This window comes from Loxodonta africana, chromosome 12, assembly GCF_030014295.1.
Source record: "Loxodonta africana isolate mLoxAfr1 chromosome 12, mLoxAfr1.hap2, whole genome shotgun sequence".
Taxonomy (NCBI): domain Eukaryota; kingdom Metazoa; phylum Chordata; class Mammalia; order Proboscidea; family Elephantidae; genus Loxodonta; species Loxodonta africana.
The window spans coordinates 47,524,979-47,548,820 of NC_087353.1; the positions used below are offsets into that span (position 1 = coordinate 47,524,979).

The 23,842-nt window shown below is 35.4% G+C and overlaps 1 protein-coding gene across 7 annotated transcripts in view; it reads right to left on the bottom strand.

Annotated features, from left to right (window-relative positions):
* Positions 1–23,842, bottom strand: part of TRPM7 (transient receptor potential cation channel subfamily M member 7) — a 162,677-nt gene that overhangs the window by 55,557 nt on the left and 83,278 nt on the right. For 4 of the 7 annotated variants that reach the window (XR_010323572.1, XM_064295200.1, XM_010600063.3 and 1 more), the window contains exons 12-21: positions 23,295–23,429; positions 19,931–19,984; positions 10,040–10,180; positions 9,366–9,500; positions 7,612–7,892; positions 5,797–6,025; positions 4,504–4,659; positions 4,284–4,427; positions 2,510–2,638; positions 584–862 (exon numbers count right to left, since the gene is read on the bottom strand). Coding sequence is in view for 5 of the 7 variants with exons in the window: in XM_064295200.1 (XP_064151270.1) it covers positions 584–862; positions 2,510–2,638; positions 4,284–4,427; positions 4,504–4,659; positions 5,797–6,025; positions 7,612–7,892; positions 9,366–9,500; positions 10,040–10,180; positions 19,931–19,984; positions 23,295–23,429 (1,683 nt within the window). In the remaining 2 variants the exon portion in view is untranslated. Of the gene's footprint in view, positions 1–583; positions 863–2,509; positions 2,639–4,283; positions 4,428–4,503; positions 4,660–5,796; positions 6,026–7,611; positions 7,893–9,365; positions 9,501–10,039; positions 10,181–19,930; positions 19,985–23,294; positions 23,430–23,842 lie in introns of those variants that run through there. The other 3 variants (XM_064295199.1, XM_064295201.1, XM_064295202.1) reach the window with 2 other exon arrangements.

Here is a 23,842-nt window from a genome sequence, read left to right on the forward strand (position 1 = left end):
ATTAAAACAACAACAACAACAAAAAATGCAAGAGCCAAACTAGGCAGAGTTTGCAGTTCTAATTAAGGACGCTGATATCTCAAATCACTGATCTCTCAGGAGCAATGCAAAATCATTAAAAGATTTTTTAAGAAAGGGAAGTGGTATATTCAGATATGCATGTTGTGGCTCAGAGTGGTAGTAAGGAAACAGATTACTAGACTACTACAGATGCCAGCTAATGGTACTTTGGTTTAGGGTAGTAGCAGTTTAAAAAGGGAAGAAGTAAACGTATCGGAGCTTGTAAGTTTGTATTTTTCATTCTGATCCTAAATACATCCATTAAATAGTATTTATATATTAAACCATTTCAAGATAAAACAAATAAAATAGTTTCCTTAACTTTATCCCATGAAACAGATTTCTTCAAAAGTTAATGAAAGTCTTATGGAATGGCAGATTTTAGAGTTCGAAGGAAATAAAACACGAAATTACCAACGTTCACTGGTTCAAGTAAAACGATATTAATAATATGTTTTTATGATTTTAAGAAAATAAAAATACCAATAAACACACAAATATTATCGGATACCTCTCAACTTACCATTTTTCCAATCATCATTACATAAGGTCCTGCCTGTTGATTTACAGCTAGAAAATCTAGCAAACGCACATACCAAAATATTATGTTAAGACAGTAAATTAATCTTCCAGCCACAAAAACATGATTATCATATGCATTCTCAAAGTTCCATTTTGCTCCAAATCTCAGTCCAAATCCGATGAAGAAAGAAATTATCGCAATTGTATCACTGATATTGAAGTAATCACTAAACCAAACTTTAATCTTCTGGTTTATTTTCCCAGCTTCAGACATAAAGATCTAGAGGTTACAAAAAAGGTTTCATCAGTTTCTTCCTATTAAAATACGTACCAGCATTCAATTACGATACAACAGTAGAATTTTATATATCTTTTAATGTTTCAAAGTGCTTTTGATTATTTTGGTTATTTGATGACACATTTGATTACTGAAACAATTCAGTGAGACACCAGAGGCAGATACTTTTTATCCTCATTCTATAAATAAACCAAAAGCACAAAACAAAACCCCAGAGATAAATTAACCTTGGACTCTCCAACCAAGGTCATGCAACTAAGAAACTGAAAAGCTTGGGTCAGAACACAGTTCGGTAGACTCAGAATGTGAAATACTTTAAAAAAGTTGTTTATTTTTCACTGAAGCAACTCTGTAATATACTGGTTTTTCTAAAGGTACTTTTTTCACAGAAATTAAATAACGGCTAAAGTAACTATATTTATCTAACTTAGGTAAACATGTTACTGTTCTCTTAAATACAACAATTTTAAAAACTTTGTTGAGGAAGATGGTAATAAATTCAGAAGGTCAAAATCACAGCGTACGAAAGAATAAATACTGAAATGTCTCCCTTCCAATCTTTCTACCAAATAATTTCCCCTTCCCACTAGAAGCAAACATTATTATTACTATCTCATGAATATTTTAAAAAGTATTAATAATATTTTTAAATGCTTTACAATTTACTTTTATCACTGAACAACTTAATTTCTTTAAAAATGTTAGTAAATAATAAACAACAGATTTCAGAAACATATGGACCACTGTACGCAGACCAATTTAAAATCCTAATAAGCTACTTAATAAAGTCAATTCCTATGATACCTAAATGGGAATAAAATGACTCTGAATTATTTCTGTAATTTCATGTATGCTCTAAGTGTAAAGCAGAGACATGAAATAATTCAGACATATTTAAGCATGTTATAAAAACATTTATGAAGCTACCAGTTTGAATAGAAAGGGTTAAGGAAAAAACCATTCTTTTTTTTCCCCCAAAATAAAAAAACGTTAGAAAATTTACAATTTAAATTGAACACTGAGAGACATAGGGATCTAAATCTAAAAGACAATTCAGTGGGCAATACAATACATTTTAGTGGGCAATACAATACGAAAGCAAAATATAAACCTATTTACAATTTACCTGATTGACTACATGTATATTTAATATTTTTTGAAGAATGACAGCATTAATATGAACGTTGAGGTAGATTTTTTAAAAAATCTAGGCTAGACTGTTTCTGAGACAAATCATTATCTTTGTAATGGTGACAAAGTTAAGGACACACTCACAGGTCTCTATTCTTTTGCCATTCTTTTAGAACAGCAAAAAATAAACATGTTCTACAGTTTTATAAAGTTATCTCCCAATGAAATTGTGAGTAACACACCCACATATGAACCTTCCAGAAAAAGAAATATCACCTCCATAAACCAAACCAAAACCAAACCCGTTGCCGTCAAGTTGGTTCCGACTCATAGCGACCCTATAGGACAGGGTAGAACTGCCCCATTGAGTTTCTAAGGAGTGCCCGGTGCATCTGAACTGCTGACCTTTTGGTTAGCAGCTGTAGCTGTTAACCACCACGCCACCAGGGTTCCCCAACACCTAGCATAAATTACAGGTAGGAAAAGCTAAAGACATACCTCACGGACTTTCTCAATAGCGTAGGTAAAAATATAAGCAATAACAATCCATTCTTGAACTGAAGGTAACCGTTCCATTTGTACAAGAACCACAAATGTATAAAGCATCAGAAACCCTAAATATGCCAACTAATAAAAAAGAAAATTTATATAAATAAAAATTGTTACAAAATAAAATAGGATTAAAACATACACAAAAATAAAAACTACATGAACTCCTGTGAATGATCCCCAGCTTAATTATTTAAAAGTTTTAGAAATAGCTCTTCTTCAGGGTAGACATTACATTTATCGAAGTGTAAATGTTCCCCAGCTTATAAATGTATTGTTCTAGAACTTTATTCTTTCAGAATACAAAGTCTTTGTTTTAGAAATTTCCCACAGAAAGAATTTTATAATGTATCAAGTTTATGTTCTCCTCATAGTCCACAAAATTTTATTTGACTTATATTTAAAAGTACCATAATGTACTAAAACTACTACAGAATTTCACCACCATAATCATCAAGAACACATACTACCTATCTCCTCCCTCTGCCTACTAAATAGTATTCCTAAGACAGAAACTGGTATTTCCTCAGCTCCCAGTCACTGAGGATGAGGCCCAAGAAAAGAAATGAGAAGTGAAGAGATTTTGCCCTAGTTTACCATTAAGGAAGAGCCCACTTTTGATACTTTTAACAATAACAACCAAAAAAAAAGAGGAAATAAGGTCTATGTATAATAAAATCTGAATATTCATTTCATTTCAAAGGAAAATCCAGATTCATTAATCCTTAAAGTACTATGGTTAAGAATATTCTCCTTTCCTCTACCAGTCCTAGCATTTAAGCCACATCCTTGACTTGTGCTATGGCACGGTAGGTAGGTACGTAAACTGCAACAGAAACAAAGAGAAATTCCTGTGGCTACCTGAGTTAGCCATTTTACGTAGCCATCCACAAGAATGTAAATGTAAGAAATCTATGTTACTTCCACTGATGGAGACAGAATTTTGGGGTTAGATCATTTAATTCAGATTTGCAGTTTTTGCAGCTAGCCAGGGAGGGACATGAAAATTATATTGAGAAGGAAATGTAATAGATTATTCTCAGGTTAACAGGAATGTGTATAGGTAAGAAAGCAATGGTTGAAGAAACAAGTCCTCAAATGTTCATTTTACCACAAAGCCATTTGTATTCTTCGACAATTCAAAAATGCCTGATTAACAATGGAAATGAAAACAACAATAGCAAAAATAAAAAACACCTGGAGAGTTTTCCCAGGAGGGAAAGCAAAAGCTCACTTAGTCCCTGCTTTGAAAGTAGTGGCTAATCTCATGTGTTTATTCAGGTGAGACCATCTCTCTACGGATACATGCTCTTTGATCAACTAGAAAAATCTGTTCTTCTATAAAGAAAAAAAGCTACGCATGTGGCAGATAATCAAGCACGTATCCTAATATGTTAAAGGAATGAGCTATTATATCACTGATAAGAGAAACCATAAGAATGATCTGGGTTACTTTTCATTATCATCATTCAGTTAACACCACAATCACATACTTGTTTAGTTCCGACTGGAATTAAGCTTTGTTAGTGTTTATCATTCTATATGTTGGCAAACTGGATGAAATTAAGCCAAGCATATCTGGATTAGATCAAACATATTGCCCTTTTAAATGGAAAATGGCTTTTCAATGATCCAAGTTATATCAAGATCAGCACCGCCTCTAGCCCAAAAGTCCCCTAAAGCTTATATTTAAAAAATATGCTCATACAATTTCAAAACATACCGTGTTAAACCAGAATTTTACAATTGGTGCATGATAAAAGGCATAAAACTTTCGTGTGATTGGAAGCTTTTTTGATTTTATTTGTATCTCCATTTCATTCTTTCCTTCATTACTATCCAATATCCTTATTTCTTTAAACACTTCCTAAAATAAGAATAATATTTATTATACATTTATCCACAACAAACTTTCATTTACTCTGAAAATTTTTCTTCCTTACCATGGGAATCTCTTCTGTTACATTTTGAAAGTTGTTTTCGCTATCTTCCATTGTCATCTGATGGGCATCTTGAGATTGCGGAATATGAGACATTTCGGCCTTTGTTTTATATTCTAGCATTAATATAGCAGGTGGAAGTAAAATGCTTAATATGACCTAAAAATTTTGAAACATACAAGTTTGCATTTTAAATTAATGACTTTCAAAATGATAATAAAAGCAATAAAAGGCACTAAATATTCTATGATTATTGGTTAGCCATTTTTCCCCTGGCAGTGTAAGGAAAAAACAAAAAATCTGTTTGTTACATATGCTATTTAAAGAGGCCCAGGTTGAACTGTTTTAAGGAGTATAAAACATTTGAGTATTATGAAAATAACAGTGTAGAAAAGATTAAATGATTATAAATCTGCCTTAAAAAAAAAAAAAACCAGATTAGACTTTGTTCAGGAAATACATTTTGTTTAAACAAAATTCAAACCTTATGAAGGGGCTATGTGCTTAATCTTATCCTAAATCTCTCTGCAAGTGTTCCATGTCATAACATGATTACTCAGCTCGTGCCTCTATAAACAAGAAGATTTATTTCTAAAAATTTAGGTATTACCTGCAAAATCCTAAAACACAAAAAATTATAATTGTGGATCAGGGTTTCTGTTGGTTAATCTTCATAATTATTTTTAGTTGATTAGTATTTGTTAGTCACCTACAAAGGCCTATGGTTAAGAACTACTTGCCTGATTTCTGCCTTCTATACTTCTGAACCTTATTTAAAAAGATATGAGAGGACGAAAAGGAAAGTTTAAAGCAATATCTTTATGACGAACTCGAAAGTACCAAACATTTTACCCTTAAAAGTTTCTTTTTAGCCTAAGGTTACCCTTCTTAGCCTTAAAAAAATCAGGTATAACCAATATACTTCAAATAACCTAGAAGTAACTAGAGTACTACATTAACAGATATGTCTTAGATTTTAGAAATTGGGGAGCATTCTTTCATAAAGCTTCAACTCTTTTTACATGGTTGCTGAAGGCAGTAAACCCCAATAATCCCATTTGTTGCCCTCATATTTCTGGCTCAGACAAGGGGAACAATCATTATACACACATCTGGAAAGGGCTCAAGAGTGAAGAAGGGGGTAAAAAAAGGTTCCAACATGTCACTTGGGATGAAATGCCAACCACCACCCTCAACACCCTTATAATCAAGGTATTTCACTATACATTTGGACTAATTTCTCTGTTCTTTTTATCCACTCACATGGTTTTATACCAAATTGTTTCTAAGGTATACCTTGTACCACGAATTTTTCCTCATATTCAGTCTTCCCATCCACATATCAGACAACAACATTTGTGTACAGGTGTGGGCTACAAAAGGTCTAAGTCTTGAAGAAACTGCTAACTTAAGGCAAGTTGAATTACTCCAGTTTTTCAGTTCATAAGTGAGCAATTTCATAGCCATGGTTTCATCTTGTCTGAAGGACTGTTCTAATAATTCAACTGCCAGTTGACCAAAATCACTATTTAAAAAATAAAAGTCAAAATATATTCAAATTACCAAACTGCAGTTTTAAATACACTATTCTTAAATTCATTCATAACACTTTCCAGTTTTAATATTTTCATACACACTTATGGAGCTGTGAAGCATTAGAATAATAGTAGCTCTGTTTTTAGACATCCACATCTATGTGGAAAACACAAAACATTAAAATATGTCACATTAAGAATAAGACTAAAAAGGTGAATCCAGATTTACTTTCTCTTGGTCCTGGAAACAAACATACAGTTTCAGCATGGAATCAAAACTGACAGTACTGTCTATTGCTCTGAGCTCCATATAGTATTTCAAACACAGAACAGGGTATCCAGTAGAGAGGAAGAATAATGTGAACAGGGACTAATCTAATCGTAGCACTTAAAAAGTCATATGGTCATCAAAATAGATATACAAGTATCATAAAGATACATCCATGCCTGACTAAACTATTTTCCAAAGACTACGCTGCACAACCGCAATAAACCACTAACCCTTCTAATCCTTGGTAGTATTTCTCACATTTGTAGAGTTTTACTGAACCAAACTCTTGCCTTCCTTGTGATTCATCTCTCTGTTTTTGGTCTGAGAGTTCAGACTCCCATCTGAACTACTGTAACCAATCATCTGAAACTTAAATTCCCAGTAAGTGATCATAGGATCCCTGCTAGAGTTATTTACCGTTACAATTTACTCTCTAAGATTGCCCATGGGGGGCGGGGTCCTATTATCTACTAGAAACCTTCTTACAAATGACCTTTCTAGCTTCATATTTCAATATTCCCTTAAGTGAACCCTAAACTTTCGTTGTGTTATTCCTCTATATATGTAGTTCCACCACCAGAAGTGCTCTCCTTTGAATTCAATCCCATCCTTAAGAACAGAGCTCCAACTTTATTTCCTTACCACTTCAGATGGAACTTTTTCTAATCAAACCGCTAAGTACAATTATAAAACTGACTTTTGGCATTTCTTAATTCTTGCTGAAATATGCAAATATTGAGAATTGCAAACAACATAATAATAACCTCTTTCACATGCACAGACTGAAAACTTTCTTTCTGAAAATTAAAAAAAATACCTAATATATTTTTCCTTGCCACCAAGTCGATTCCAGATCATCCCCTCCACCCCAGTGCTGTTGAGTCGATTCCGACTCATAGCGACCCTATAGGACAGAGTAGAACTGCCCCACAGAGTTTCCAAGAAGCGGCTGGTAGATTTGAACTGCTGAACTTTTGGTTAGAAGTTGATCTCTTATCTTGGCTGCTAACCAAAAAGTCAGCGGTTTGATTCCTCCAGCGGTCTATGGGATAAACATGTGGCAGTCTGCTTCGTTAAAGATCTACAGCCTTAGAAACCCTATGGGGTAGCTCTACTCTGTTCTATAGGGTGGCTATGAGTTGGAATTGACACAATGGTTTTGGTTTGGCTTTAAAATATATTTTTAAATTAGTCTTCCCTTAATATATATGTCCATTCCATTAAGTGCACGACACTATAATGGGCACTCAAACATGCTCTTTTTTGCATTTTTAAAATATTTTCAAATATTAAAATATAACTTACTTAGAATACTGCTTCAGTTCTTCGGAAGTATCATCTACCAGGTCACTCTGCTTTGCTTCATATGCCATTGAACGATATATTTTACAGGCAACTAACGCTTTAGCCATTGATTCTTCACCATGCTGCCATAAAAAACGGGCCATGACCTGCCTCTTCATAAGGCAAGCCCAAATCAACAGTTCATTAAGTGGATAAGGAAAGCGCTTGGTTTCAGGATCATCAATATCTACAATGTCATCTTTGGTTCTTTTCTTCTTTCCTTCTTCTATAGCTGTATCAATCTTGAAGGGAAAAAAGGTTAAAAGGTTCATTAAGAAGGCCACATAACATTCATGTTAAGGAGAACTTTTATAAAGTAACTTTTATGAATATTTTTCAACTTTATATAACAAAATAGTATCTATTTTATCTACCTTTCTGTCATAGCTCATAATTCAGTTTGTACCATCGGCATTTCAATAAGAATGTCTTTGTAACAAAGTTTTCTGAGATTAAGAGAAAGGCCTAAAGATTTCTAGTAGTATCTGATAAAATACAATTTTAATAAAATAAAAGCCGGGATAACACTTTTGTCTTGCATGTTCTTAATCAAGTAAAAATGGAACTGCTTTGGGTGAAGGGAAAGACAACACTCAATACATGGAAGGTCAGCTCAACTGGACTGGACCAAAAGCAAAGAAGTTTCCGGGATAAAATGAATGCTTCAAAGGTCAGCGGAGCAGGGGTGGGGGTCTGGGGACCATGGTTTGAGGGGACTTCTAAGTCAATTGGCAAAATAATTCTATTATGAAATCATTCTGCATCCCACTTTGAAATGTGGCGTCTGGGGTCTTAAATGCTAACAAGCGGCCATCTAAGATGCAGCAATTGGTCTCAACCCACCTGGAGCAAAGGAGAATGAAGAACACCAAGGCCACACGATAACTAAGAGCCCAAGAGACAGAAAGGGCCACATGAACCAGAGACCTACATCATCCTGAGACCAGAAGAACTAGTTGGTGCCCGGCCACAATCGATGACTGCCCTGACGGGGAGCGCAACAGAGAACTCCTGAGGGAGCGGGAGATCAGTGGGATGCAGACCCCAAATTCTCATAAAAAGACCATACTTGATGGTCTGACTGAGACTAGAGGAATCCCGGCGGCCATGCTCCCCAGACCTTCTGTTGACACAGGACAGGAACCATCCCCAAAGACAACTAATCAGAAATGAAAGGGACTGGTCAGCGGGTGGGAGAGAGATGCTGATGAAGAGTGAGCTAATGATATCAGGTGGACACTTGAGATTGTGTTGGCAACTCTTGTCTGGAGGGGGGATGGGAGGATAGAGAGAGAGGGAAGCCGGCAGGATTGTCACAATTAAAGGAGAGACTGAAAGGGCTGACTCAATAGGGGGGAGAGCAGGTGGGAGTAGGGAGTGAGATGTATGTAAACTTATATGTGACAGACTGATTGGATTTGTAAACGTTCACTTGAAGCTTAATAAAAGTTAATTAATAAAAAAAAATGGAATAAAAGAAGATTCATCAAAATATTTTGATAACAGACATGGCTAAATATCAAAAATTTAATAGCATCATTAACTTACAATGCATATCTTGGTAATACGGGAAAAAGAGACTCAAAGATATTAGTATGTCCCAAAACAAAAGACAATTCTTATTGAAACAAGTAGTTTTCTTATTTCATAATACTAAGTAGTTTAGAAAGAACAAAATCTAAAATCCAGAAAAGATAATGTTTAAATAAATATACCTTTGGTCGGTAGGGCTGTGCTGTTTTAATGAAATGATTATGTCTCATTTTTTCCTTTTTATCTGCCCTGTTGCCAAAAGACTCATGACTTTTTCGCAACTGAGGAGTGCTGCTGGAGGTATTTCGGCCGGACCTCTGAAAATGAGCGCTTATAAACTTTTACAGATTTAAATATGCTGACATGTTATAAAATTAAAGAATCAATTTATATATCTGTATGTGTGTGTGTGTATACACAGAGACACACAAAATATGGTGAGAGCTTTAGGATTTCAATTACAAAATATTTCCAATTACTATTGGTTGAAAAGCTTGTATTTTAAAGACAATGTTAGTTTTATCATTCTAAATATGAAAAATAGCATTATTAATTCACAATGTATATCTTAGTATACAGGAAAATGAAGATTCAAAGGTATAATATGTTCAAAAACAAAAGACAATTTAATTCTTACTAAAACAAGTAGCTTTTTGTTTCATAATACTAAGTAGTTTAGAAAGAACAAAATCCAAAATCCATAAAGGATAATGTTTAAATAAATGCACATTTTATTTAGATAATTATAAATATATTTTTAGGTAACTACTATAGTCCTTAACTTTTAAATTGTTGATTTTAAGGCATATATATATTTTTTTGTTTATATACAGACTACTCAAAAAATTTTACATACCCGATTATTTCCACCAAGACTATTATATATTAATCGAAAACGTTTCCGGGTGTAAGTGCATCTATAGGTTCCTCCCATGAGATATTCAATAACAAGTCCTATATCGATTAAAGTGATTTTATATCCTGGAGGAAGATTTCCCTGGAAACAAAACATTACTTTTTAAATAGACAGAGTAGTATTTCTCAATATTACCATGCCATGCCTAGGAACAAGCCTCTCTTCTCAAAATGACACATTTATACATGGAGTTGTCAACAGCTATCTTAAAAGGTGAGTAAAGCAATTTGTTCCCCTATCTCTTTTTCTAGGAAGAGAGGATTCTGAAGTTGTGAGGTCTCAAAGGTGTGGCTTAGGATTGGAGTATAGTCACAGCGGGAAAGTATGAACACCATGATCTCTCCACTGCCCTAACACTTCACAGAGGCACTGGAACTTTTAACAGCAAAGCATTGCATTTTCACTGTGGTTCATATACCAAATTGTATTTTCCTGCAAAAAAACACTGTAAATGTCAATTATGTTTCCAGACTGGCCCATAAATGACCTGTATTTTTTAACCAAACATATACATTGGTTACATTATAGGTTACACAAGTTTTTACAGCCTAGTATATTGGGTTGGAATCGACTCGAAGGCAATGGGTTTTTTTTTTTTTTTTTTAAATAAGACTTAACTACCATCTGTAATATTCTTAAGACTTCTTTTTCCCATAGCAACAATCAATTCACAAATGAACTTTTGGAATATATGCTATTTGATAGTATGCAAAGACTGTTTCAGAAACATAAATTTGGTTAACTCCATTAAACAATCTTGAAGGGGCTTAATCACTTAAGTTATAAAGTAGAAAAAGGTATGCAATGGATATTGAACTTTTCCTCTTCTGGATTTGTTATTTCTCCTACCAGATGGTTTATATTTATCAACCAACTCTGGCCTCCTACCAATACCATTCTTTCCATTTCCTTGATTACAGTTTTGTGAACTTAACACTTTTTAAAATGTTTACTCTGTTAATGTTTTGGTTTCATCTATGAAATTTCCAATTTCTATATGTCTGTATTTTTCAAATTTCCAGTTTAAAAATTATCAACCCAAGTCAAAACAGATCATGTTTTTATCTTCTAAGATTTTTGTTTTTATTTTACTGAAGCAACCTCTAAATGTGCTTTATGGTTAAGGATGTCATGTATATTTCATTTTTTAAAAAACCCTGAAAATTACCATTGATACAAATTCACTTTAATTTTTTCTTTTCATTGTGCAATAAACAGAAGTTTAGAGCAAATTAGATTCCCATTCAATAGTTTGTAAAACAAAGTGTTTCATGGCCTTGATTTCATTCCCACAACGTGACAGCACTCCCATTTCCACCCCAGGTTCCCCATTTTCTTTTGTCCTGATTTTTTCTACCCCTTCCTGCCTCCTCATCTTTGCTTTTGGGCAAATATTGCCCTTTTGGTATCATACAATTGATTGTTCTGAGGAACAGTTTCCTCTTGAGTGTTACTGTTTATTTTATGGGCCTATCTATTGTTTGGACGGAAGGTGGTCTCCTGGAATGGCTTCTATCCAGGTCAGAAAGGTATGTTAGGGCCATAATCTTGAGGGTTCCTCCAGTCTCTGTTAGACCAGTAAGTCTGATCTTTTTTGTGAATTTGATTTTTTGTTCTACATTTTTCTCCCATTCTGTCCAGAACCCTCTGTTGTAATCCCAGTCAGAACTCAGTAGTGGTAGCCGGGCACCATTTAGTTCTTCTGGACTTAGGGTTGCGTAGGCTGTGGTTCATGTGGTCCCTTAGTCCACTGGACTAATTGCTCCCTTGAGTCTTTGATTTTCTTCACTCTCCTTTGCTCCAGATGGGAAGAGACCAATAGCTTGGCCGCTCACAAGCATTTGAGATTCCAGATGCTATGCACCAAAGTAGATACAGACACTGTCTTTATGAACTATGTTGTGCCAACTGACATACATGTCCTCCAAGTCTATGGGCCTTTGCTGTTGAGCCAAGGAACTTCACCCTGTGAGGTGTTTGGTTATGTCAAAGAGAGTTCCCTGACTGTGCCCCTTGTGTGCTCTGCTGACTATGTTAATACATGAGGAGCACCTACAGTCATGTATGTAGAAACATCCACCACCAAACCTGTATATATGTCGGTAGGTGTACTCCCTTACACCCTTCTACACCTCTTGGCATAACTATCTACCTACATATTCTTTCATAAATTATTGTTTATTATTACTATTGCTGCAGGATTGTCTATGCCATAGTAGTAGTTACCGGAGTTGCCCTTCATTCCTGTGTTCTTCTCAGCATCCTCTCCTGCCTTTGTCATGTTGTACCGATTTTTCATACGTTGTGTATTGTCTTTCCCTTCACCAATATTAACATGCATCTTCTATCTATCTGGTAATGTTCCCTCTCTCTCCCTCCCATTGTGGTAACCAAAGAATGTCTTTTTCTTTTTTTTCCCTGGATGTAAACCTTTTGTTGTTACTTTATAATAATGGTCTCATACAGTATTTGCCTTTTGTGGTTAACTTATTTCTTTCAGCATAATGTTCTCCAAATCCATCCATGTTATGTTTCGCAAATTAGTCATTATTCTTTATTGTTGCATAGTATTCCATGGTGTGTACGTGCCACAGTTTATTCATCTGTGCACTTAGGTTGTTTCCATCTTTTTGCTATTTTGAATGATGCTACAATGAACATGGGTGTGCATTTGTCCATTCAAGCCACGGTTCTTATGTCTTTAGGGTATATACCTAGGAATGGGATTCCTGTACCAATGGTATTTCTAACTTTTTGAGGAAGCACCCAACCCTTTTCCAGAGTGGTTGAACCATTTTATACTTCCACCAGCAGTGTATAAGAGTTCCAGTCTTCCCACAACCTTGCCAATGTTTGCTATATCCATTTTTCTTTTTTTAATGAGTGCCAGTAATGTCAGAGTAAGACAGTATCTTATTGTAATTTTAATTTCATCTCTCTAATAGCTAATGATTGCTAGCATTTCTTCAAGTGTTTGCCTAAATGTTTTCTTTGGTGAAGTGTCTGTTCACACCCTTTGCCCATTTTTTTAATTGCATTGTCTTTTTATTATTGAGGCATTGAAGTTTTCTATAAATTTTAGAGATTAGGCCCTTGTCAGATATGTCGTAGTCAAAAATTTTTCCCACATCTGAGGGTTCTGTTTTTACTCTTTTGGAGAAGTCTTTCATTGAATGTATTTAATTTTTAGGAGGTCTCATTTATCTAGTTATCTTTGGCTGTGTGTGCATTTTGAACTATGTTTGATATTCTATTTATGCCATATATTAAGGCCCCTAGCTTTATCCCTATTTTTTCCTTCATGATCTTTATAATTTTAGGTTTTATACTTAGGTCTTTGATCCATTTTGAGTTAGTTTTTGTGTATGGTTTGAGGTATGGGTCCTGTTTCATTTTTCTACAGTTTTGCCAGCACCATTTGCTGAAGAGACTATCTCTTCCCCATTTAATTGACTTTGATCCTTTGTCAAAGGTCAGCTGTCCATAGGTGGATAGATTTCCGTCTGGGTTTTCAATTCTGACGGATTGGTCTATGTGACCATCGTTGTATCAGTACCAGGCTGTTCTGACTATCGTGGCTGTATAGTAGGATGAGATCAGGTAGTGTGAGACCTGCTACTTTGTTCTTTTTCAATAATGCTGTACTTATTTGAGGCCTCTTTCCTTTCTATATAAAGTTGGTGATTAATTTTTCAATCTAAAGAACACCATCGGAATTTGAATCAAGATTGCATTATCATCTGTAGATCACTTTGGGTAGTATTGACTTTTCATAATTTTGAGTCTTCATATCAATAAGCATGGTATGTTTTTCCATTTATATAGGTCTCTTTGTATCTCGCAGTAGTGTTTTGTAGTTTTCTTTGTATAGGTCTTTTACATCCCTAGTTAGATATATTCCTAAGTATTTTATCTTTTGGGGGGCTATTGTAAATGATATTGTTCTCTTGATTTTCTTTTCGAAGTTCTCTTTGTCGGTGTGGAGAAAGCCAACTGATTTCTATATGCTGATCGTGTACCTTGCTACTTTGCTTAATCCTTCCATCAGTTCCAGTAACTTTCTTCTGGAATCTCTGAGATTTTCTAGGTATAGGATTATATGTGAAGAGGGATAGTTTTACTTCTTTCTTACCAAATTGTATGTTCTTTATTTCCTTTTCTTGCTTTATAGCTCTAGCTAGGACTTCCAGTATAATGTTGAATAACAGCGGTGATGATGGACATAACTTGTCTTGTTCCCATTCTCTAGGGAAACGCTTTCAGTCTCTCTCCATTGAGAATAATGTTGGCTGTTGGTTTTGTATAAACGCCCTTTATCATGTTGAGCAATTTCCCTTCTAACCCTATCTTGCTGTGTTTTTTTTTTTTTTTAAATCAGAAATAGGTATTGGCCTTTATCAAATGCCTCTTCTGTGTTGATTGAGATGATCATGTGATTCTTGTTTTATTTATGTGGTGGATTATACTGATCGATTTTCTAATGTTGAGCCATCTTTGCATAACTGGTATGAACTTCACTTGGTGGTGGTATTTTATTTTTCTGATATGACACTGAATTCTATTGATAGAATTTTGTTAAGAATTTTTGCATCTATATTCATGAGATATTGGCCTATAATTTTCTTTTTGTGTGGTGTGTTTGCCTGACTTTGGTATCAGGGTTAGGGTGGTTTCATAGAATGAATTAGGGAGTATTCCTTTCTAGTCTATGCTCTGAAACAGTTGGAGAAGTACTGATGTAAGCTCTTCTCTGAAATGTTTGGTAGAATTCTCCAGTGAAGCCATCCAGACCAGGGCTTTTTTGTGTGTTTTTGTCTTTGGGACGTTTTTTATTACCTCTTTGATCTCTTCCACTGTTATGGACCTGTTCAGTTTTTCTACCTCAGTTTCTGTTAGTTTAGGCAGGTAGTGCGTTTCTAGAAATCTGTCCACTTCATCAAGGTTTCCAAATTTGCTGGAGTACAATTTCTCATAGTTTTCTGTTATGATTCTTTTTATTTCAGTTGGTTCAGTTGTAACGTCATTCATCTCATTTCTTTAATGGGTTATTTACTTCCTCTCCTACTTTTGTCAATTTGGCCAGTGGTTTGTTGGTTTTATTGATCTTTTCAAAGAACCAACTTCTGGTCTTACTGAGTCTTCCTATTGTTTTTCTGTTTTCTATTTCATTTATCTCTGCTCTAATCTTTATTATTTCTTTCCTCCTGGTGACTATGGGGTTCTTTTGCTGCTATTTGTTCAAGTTGTAGGTTTAATGTTTTGATTTGAACCCTTTCGTCTTTTGTGATGTGTGTGTTTACTGCTCTAAATTGTCCTCTGAGTACTGCTTTTGTTCTGTCCCAAACAATTTGGTAAGATGAGTTTCCATCCTCATTTGATTCTAAAAATTTTTTATTTCATCTCTCATTTCTTCCATTACACCCAGTGGTTTTTAAGTAAGGTTTTATTCAGTTTCCATGCATTCAATTTCTTTTCCTTGCTCTTCTGTTATTGATTTCAACCTTTATAGCACTGTGATCAGAGAAGATGCTTTGCGTTATTTCAATGGATTAGATTTTGAGGCTTACTTTGTGGCCTAAAATGTGGTCTATTTTGGAAAACGATAGATGCGCACTGAAAAAGAAAGTATACTTTGCTGTTGTTGGGTGAAATGTTCTGTATATGTCTATAAGGTCAAGTTGTCTGAGTGCAATAATTACATCTTCTATATCTTTGTATAATGTCTTTCTAGTTGTTCTACCCTTCACTGAAAGTGGTTTGTTGAAGTTTCCTACTATCATCGTAGGAAGTATCTATTTCTCTTTTCAGTGCTGTTAGAGTTTATGTATTTTGGAGCTCTCTCATTGGGTTGGTATATATTTATTATGGTTATGCCCTCTTGGTGAACTGACACTTCGATCATTAAATATAATCTCCTTCCTCATCTTTTATGGTGAATTTTACCTTAAAGTCTATCTTACCAGAGATTAATACTGCCACTGTCACTCATTTCTGGTTATTGTTTACTTCATATATTTTTTTCCATCCTTTGAGTTTTGGTTTATTATGTCTTCTTGTCTAAGGAGTGTCTCTTGCAGATGGTATATTGATGAGTTGTATTTCTTTTATCCATTCTACCACTGTCTCTTTACTGGTGCAATTAAGCCATTTACATACAGTGTGATTACAGACAGGTATGTTTTACTGATGTCATTTTGCTGTGGCTTGTGTGTGTGTGTGTGATACTGATGATTTCTTTGTTCCACTTAATTTTCTGCACTAATTTCTTTTAGTTTGTGGATGCTCTTTTCATTTATTTTGCTGCTTATTTTGTGATTACTGAGACTTTGTTTTTTATTTTGATAAGTAGGTTTGTTACCTTTCTTTGTAGTTACCTTGAAATTTACCTTTATCTTCCTAAGTTTAAAAGTCTTTTATTTCTTGATATCACCTTGACTTCCTCTCCATTTAAAAGTTCTATATCTACACCATTTATTCTTCCTTTTTGTTTTGACATAGTCATCATTCACATTTTGATGTCTCTGGTTCCCCATTTTCAGTCTTTTAGCTTTGTTTTAATTTTGAGAATTCTGTATCTGGGTTGGTATCTGGCTCATGTTGTCCTGTGTCCTAATCTCAAGTTGTTGTGTGATGTTGTTGGTTCTCTGTCCTAAGGCTCTCTTTAGTATTTCTTGTAAGGTTGGTCTGGTTTTTACAAATTCCCTTAATTTCTGTTTATCTAGAATCCTGATTTCTGCATCGTATTTCAGAGATAAGTTTGCTGGATATATAATTCTTGGTTTGCACTTTTTTTTTCTTTCAAGGTTTTATGTAAGTCATCGCATTGTCTTCTTGACTGCATGATTTCTGCTGATTAATCAGAACTTGTTCTTATTGGTTCCCCTTTGTAGGTGATCTTTTGTCTTCCCGGAGCTGCTCTCAGGATTCTTTGTCTTTGGTTTTAGTAAGTTTGATTATGATGGATCTTGGCAACTTTCTATTGGGGTCTATTATATAAGTGGTTCACTAAGCTTCTTGGATAGGTATCTTCCTGTCTTTCATGACATTAACAGAAGTTTCTCGTTAGCAAAAATCTTCACCAATTCTGTTTTCCATTGCCTACCCCTGTTCTGGAACTCTTAACACGTGCAAATTTTTCCTCTTGATAGTTTCCCGCATAATTCTTAGGCATTCTTCATTTTTCATTCTTTTTTCTGATTTTTCCTCAAATTGGTGTTAAGGGATTTGTCCCCAATTTCACCAAGTCTATCTTCCAATAATTCAATTCTGCTTCTATATCCTTCTATTGTCTATTTCTGAAATTTTTTTGTTAAAGCTTTTTGGATTTGCTATTTTTGTATGGTTTCTAATTGTCTACTTATTTTGTTGTTTTCTTCTTATACCGTTTACCTGAATTCTTCTATTGTTTTGTCTATTATTTCCTTGATCTCTAAGAGAACACTATATATTAGTCTTTTGAATTCCTTATCAGATAGTTCCATTATACCATTTCTTCTTCCAGAAGGTTTTCTGGTTCTTCATTTTAGTCACTTGCTGGAGCTACCTTGACCTGGTTCTTTATTATGAGATTTGATATTGCCTATTGCCTCTGAGGCACCAAAGTGTTGTTATATTTATTGACTTTATTGTATGTTGTTTGCTGCATCCTGCTTTTTTGTTTTGTTTGATATACCCAAGTAGGCGGCGTATGTGTGCTACTGTGGTCGCTAATCTGGCTGCACTGGAGCTCTCACCTCCTGTCTCCAAGTAGGTGGCGAAGTGACTGAGTGTGTGAGTACAATTCTCTGTTTGTTGGTCTTGTGGGGTGAAAGAGGATGGACCTGGTGTTTCTGGTGAGATGTGTCTGTCCAACTGGTCAGCTGGATGTGGGTACAGAAAAAGTTCTCACTGGGCACTGGGCTGGGTATCATGTGTACACACTGTCAATTTCTAAGTGTTCTGGGCAAAGGTGCTCAGGTCATCACCAGGTGGGTGGCACAGAAACTCTAACAGTCCCAGGCACACTGGGCTGAGCAGGGTGGTCGAAGCAGCATAAGCCTCCTGTTATTTGGTTGGGGGGGGGTGTGGGGGACAAGGAAAGAGGATGCCACCTTCACAGTGCCTAGGTGGAAGGCATGCCCACCTGCTAGAGTGTGCTGTGGGGGAGGGTGTGCCACTGGTACTTGAGGCCCCAGCACCAGTAGCTGAAAGGAATAGGAAGCACCACAGGACTGCAGGCCCTGGCAAGGGTGGCTGGGCATAGGCATGCACGGGTGTCTTCATTTGCCAGGTCAGGGAGGGGAAGGAGGTGGGTGCTGGTGTTCAAGTGCGCAGGCACACGGTCACTGTGGCTTGCCTGGTGGGGCGGGTGATAGGTGGGCTAGCTCATGAGCACATGTGCACATGATCGGGCAGGTGGGAAAGGTGGGGTGGGTGGGCAAAGCTACACTGGAGCAGTCTGCTTTTTCTTGATGGGGTTGTCAAATAAGAAGGGCAGAGCAGATGGTTAAGTCTATGCCAGAGTGGCCTGCCAGCACTCGGCACAGCTGGGTGACTGGAAAGGCAGGACAAGCAGACAGGAAAGGCAGGGTGCAAAGCGAAAGCTGCACCAGAATGGTATTCTGGAGCTTGGTGGGGCTGGCAGGCAAGAAGGGAGAGGCAGGGGTCCAGGTCCACACCAGAGTGGGCTACTAGCACTTGGCTCTATTGGCCGGGCGGGAAAGGACAGGTGGGTGGCTGGATCAGCCTGCCAGCACTCAGCTCAATTGGACTGGGTGGCCAAGCCACACTGAAGCAGCCTACCTGCACTCAGCTTGATCGGGCAGGCAAGAGAGGTGGGAAGTGCGGCCTAATCTGCTCTGGAGTGGTCTACCAATCCACACCAAAGCAGCCTCCTGGCACTTGGCTTGATTGGGTAGATGCGAAAGGCAAGGCAGGCAGCTGAAGCCCACCGGATCAGCCTGCCAAGTATACAACATGTTTAGGCAGGCTTGTAGAACGGCACTGTAGTGGCCAAACAGTGTTCAGCAGGGTCAGGTGGGCAGGAAAGTCAGGGCAGGTGACTGGGTGTGAGGGGAGGGAGGGCCTATGCTGTGGTCCCCAGTGGTCTCAGCTGCAGGGATGGGGGCAGTTTGTGCCGCTGTTCACCTTGGTTTACTTCGGGTGTGTCTTCTCAGTTTCTCTGTGTCTTGATGGGAATTCCATGAAGTTGCCTCCTATGCACCTCACACTTGGGATCACTGCTGTCTTTGTCTCAAGATGGCCACATTGTGCCAGGATAGTTGGCTAGGCACCTCTGTTCCATCCCTTGTTTGCTGTTTTCAGTTTCTTCTTCCACTCAGGGTTCAATCTAATTCTTTATCCTTTCATTTAATGTTCATATCCCTTCATTTGATGCTCAGGGTTCCAGCATTTACATCTGTATCTGCTTTACTTGGTTTTTGGGGTCTTTGCTGCAGAGGAATGGCATGATGTGTCTGACTAGTCTGCCTTCTTGGCTCCTCTCTCCTCCACTTTAATTTTTATTGTGGTAAACCATATGTAACAAAACATTTCGACCATTTTTTATGTGTATAATTCAGTGACATTAATTACATTCACCATGTTATACAACAATCACCACTATTCATTTCCAATTATTTTCATCACCCTTAACAAAAACTGTACTCCTTAAGAATGGGAAATTTTTAAATTAAGGAAACCAATGAGAATTATCTAAAAACTGTCATAATAAGCAATTTATCAAAACATATTGAAATCCCTTATAAATCTCTATTTATTAATCTGAATCACAAAATGTTTAATTATTGTCTTTAAAATAGCATTTTTTCAAAAATGAAAATAATCTCTTACCTGTTTAACATCTCGAACAAGATGAAACAGCATTGGATTAGTTGGACCCTGTTTCTTTAGGGAGAAAGAAATAGATAAAACTATTATTTTTCTCCTAAGATAACTTAAGCAATTTTTCCTTTTTGTTACTGATAGGACTTCTATGAATCTTCTCATATATATTATATTGCTTTTGAGTTATTTCCTTAAGTTATGCTCATACAAATGGAACAAAAAAGGATATTATCATTTCACATTGCCGTATTTACTTTCAACACAATGAATAATTTCAAAGTATCATTAAAATAACACATAAGATTTTGTTTTCTAATAGTCATGACAACACTGCAGCCTTCACAGTTGAAAATTAAAGATATTCAAGAAAATATCTTTCCATTTCTTTCATTGGTAATGGAGCTGCATGTTCTCTTTCTTGTTAAAATATCTGTATCTGTATCATCAAGTCATATCAATACTTCAAATATTTTGGGTAACAAGCCATTACACATTTATGTATGCCTTATTTTTCCTATTATCTTACTTCCCCTTATGTATTTTATTAAAGTAGACTAAACACAAGTTTATTTTTACATAGTCATCTTATTTTGATCACATCCTATATTTTGAAAAAATACCAAAGAATGTATCCTCCTACCAAAGCTGAGGTAAATGAGTCAAAAATGGATTCTTTTAAACTTTTTAGGGAGGAACCAAAAAAACCAAGAAAAGCAGATGCAGCTTTAAACCCTGGAACCCTGAGCATCAAATGAAATGATATGAACATCAAATGAAGGGATAAAGAACTAGATTGAACACCAAGTGGAAGAAGAAACTGACTGAAAACAGCAATGAATTTATTGCAACGAATTCTGTGTGGCAGAAATCAAGTAACTTATTCTCAATACCTTAAATTCTACTGTATTGAGATTCTCTCCCACTTTTGTATTTGTAATTTTTTTATATGAGGTTATTATAATAATCAACTAAAACTAATCTGCTTTTCTATTTTGATCAATTCTACTTGGCAATATATTTTCAAATCTAACTGTAAATCTACCATTATTTCTTTGAAAAAAATATTATTTTGACACTCCTGGCTTTCAAGATCTATCTAATATCTAATGATAACCAAAACTCGTATTTTATACAAATGATATTTTACTTTATTTTACTCACTTTTTTAAAATATTATTTAGTCTGACCACCCTTCCCCACAGAATGACTTTTTTAAAATAAATGTATCTTCTAATATGAAGTACTTGATATTTTTAATTATAAGGGATCATTTTAGTGTTTTTTCTCTAGCTGTATATAAACACACGGACTGCAATTACAATTTTTCTGAGTTCTATTTTATCTGAATCCATTAAATATAACTTCATGGTACAAAATAAATATATTTTAGCAACACAGGTCTCAAAATATGATTAAGAATCCCTAAAGGCCCTCAAGTTCCTTTCAGGAGATCCATGAGATCAAAACTTTTCATAATATTAAGATGTTATTTGTATTTTTCACTCTCATTCTCTCACAAGTGTTCACTGGTATTTTCCGAAGGCATATTGATATATGCTATCTCAAGAGATTAAATACAGAAGCAGATATGAGAATCCAGGTGTCTTCTCTGAAGACAGACATTCATAAAAATCAAACAATTCGACTCTTCTCACTAAATTTTTTTTCTTTAAAAAATGTTACTTATGTTAACTTTTAATGGATTTATGAATTGGTAAACAGTTCAAAATTTCTTAATCTTACTCTCTACTATATAACACATAAACAACAGCTCTTTGGAGTCCTTAATGATTTTTATGTAAAGGGTTATGTAAAGGGGCCCTGATACCAAACAGTTTGAGACTACTGTTTTATCATGTTGTAAGTCCTTAGTACATTTCAAAACTTAATAAAAAATTAATGCTAGTAACTTGGAGTTATACAATTAAAAAAAATGACCTGCTTTGCTAATGGGAACAATTTTTATTGTTTTATATTAAATATACAATTTCAGGGATAAACTCTACTTCAGCACAATGAATAACCCTTTTAATTTTTACGTTTGTTTGGTAGAGACAGGATGCCACTAATATTCAATGTTACTGTGCTAGGTACTGTTAAAGAGAAAAAAAGGGAAAGGGGGAATAAAAATACAATCCCTGCTCAAAAGAAATTTACAACCCATAAGGGAAGATGTAACTGTACTTAACTAGAACACTGTTCTATATGGAGGTAGTGACATAGCATTTGGCTAAGTTCCAAACAATGAATAAAATTTCAGTAAGTGAATAGTTAGAAGAAGAACACATACCAGCGCTGTGGAAATACAAAATGCTTGAAAAGAAGTTTATATTTTTAGGAAATAGTAGTTAGATCACTGTAGTTGAAACACTGTATATAGGAGAGACTAAAAAGGTTAAATGAAAAAGGTAGCTATAGTAAAATGTAGCTAAGGGTTGAAAAATCAGACTGAGTTTGTATATTACTATATACAAAATAGGGACCTATCAAAGGTTTTTAAACTGGGGAAAGATTATATAAAATCTGTAATTACAAAAATAATTAGGTTAAAAAACTGATTTGAGGAAAGATACACAGACAAGGAGATTAGAAGGATTATTGCACTAGACTACACTGGGAATGGCTGAGGAGCACAGAGGCATTAGGAATGAAAAGGAGATAAATAGGTAGAAATTGATGAATGAAGAGACACAGCTTTATATAGAAGTCAAAGTTAGAAAGCTAGGATTTGGTCATAATGTTCATCAGAGCACAGCTCAGTAAAATTCATACCGTTAATGTTAGAAAACCCATGAGAAGGGTAGTTATTTGCCCTCTCCAATGCCAGTGGCATAATAAAATTTAAAATGAAATGGAAAAGGCTTTGTGAAGGGAATAACAAGCTTTCAGGAGCCATTTAAGAAAAATGAAAGAACAATATGTAAGCTAAAAGTGAGACACCAAAAGGACAAAACCAAGAACCAAGGCTGTAAAAATAAAACAAAAAATAACAGAGGGAAGAAAAAGTAATGTGTAATTTCCCCCACTGCAAAAAGGAGTAAAAGAAACATAATAACCCTAGAATTAGGAAGCTGATCTTATAGATTAAGAAATGGGGTCAAGGAAGGGAAAAGGAGACAGGGCTGTTACAGGTTGAGAAGGTCTATGTCAAGTGAAAGAACTATGTGGCTTTCGAGGTAGAGAAGGTCTCCCGAAACAGGAAAAGGGTTTTAGACTGCCGTACAACTAATCCATACTAAGATTTGCTATAATGTAACCTATCAGCAAGGCATTAAAGGCTTATCAATAGGATTGAATATATTCAGGTAAATAAACTGACACTTCCCCAAAATGACAAAATTTTGTCAACAAAAAAATTTAGCAGACTTACAGTGTTGTAAAGTTCTTCCAGTCTAGGAATGGTAAGGAATTTATGCATGCTTACTCCATTTTCAATAAGAAGTTTTACAAATGCAACTCTATCCATTACAAGTGCATCTAGCATAGCTTGTTCCAAGGATCCAACCTAAAAAAACATCAAAATTAATAAATATATTTTTAAAAAGTTCTAATTACAAAAACACTTCTAAATGCCAAATCCTTAGGATTTATACCTATTTGTTCCCCAACAGTTTTAAAACAAAATTAGAAAGATGCAAAAGAGTAAAGACAGGACTTAAGACATATAGGGATAGATGAAAAGACCTCCCTAGGGCAGCAATCCCCAAAGGGCACTCCATGAACATTATTTCTGTAGGAGAACAAGTTCTATGTAGAAACATCAAGTAAATTTGGGAAAAAAATTTCTTAAAGCAATGGCTCATAAATCTTTAGAAAAGCTTTTTTTGAGAGACTGTTTCAATAACCGGGGGCTGCTACTGACATTTAACAGGGTTCAAAAATACCAGAAAGCATACAATATGCTGGACAATCTCACAT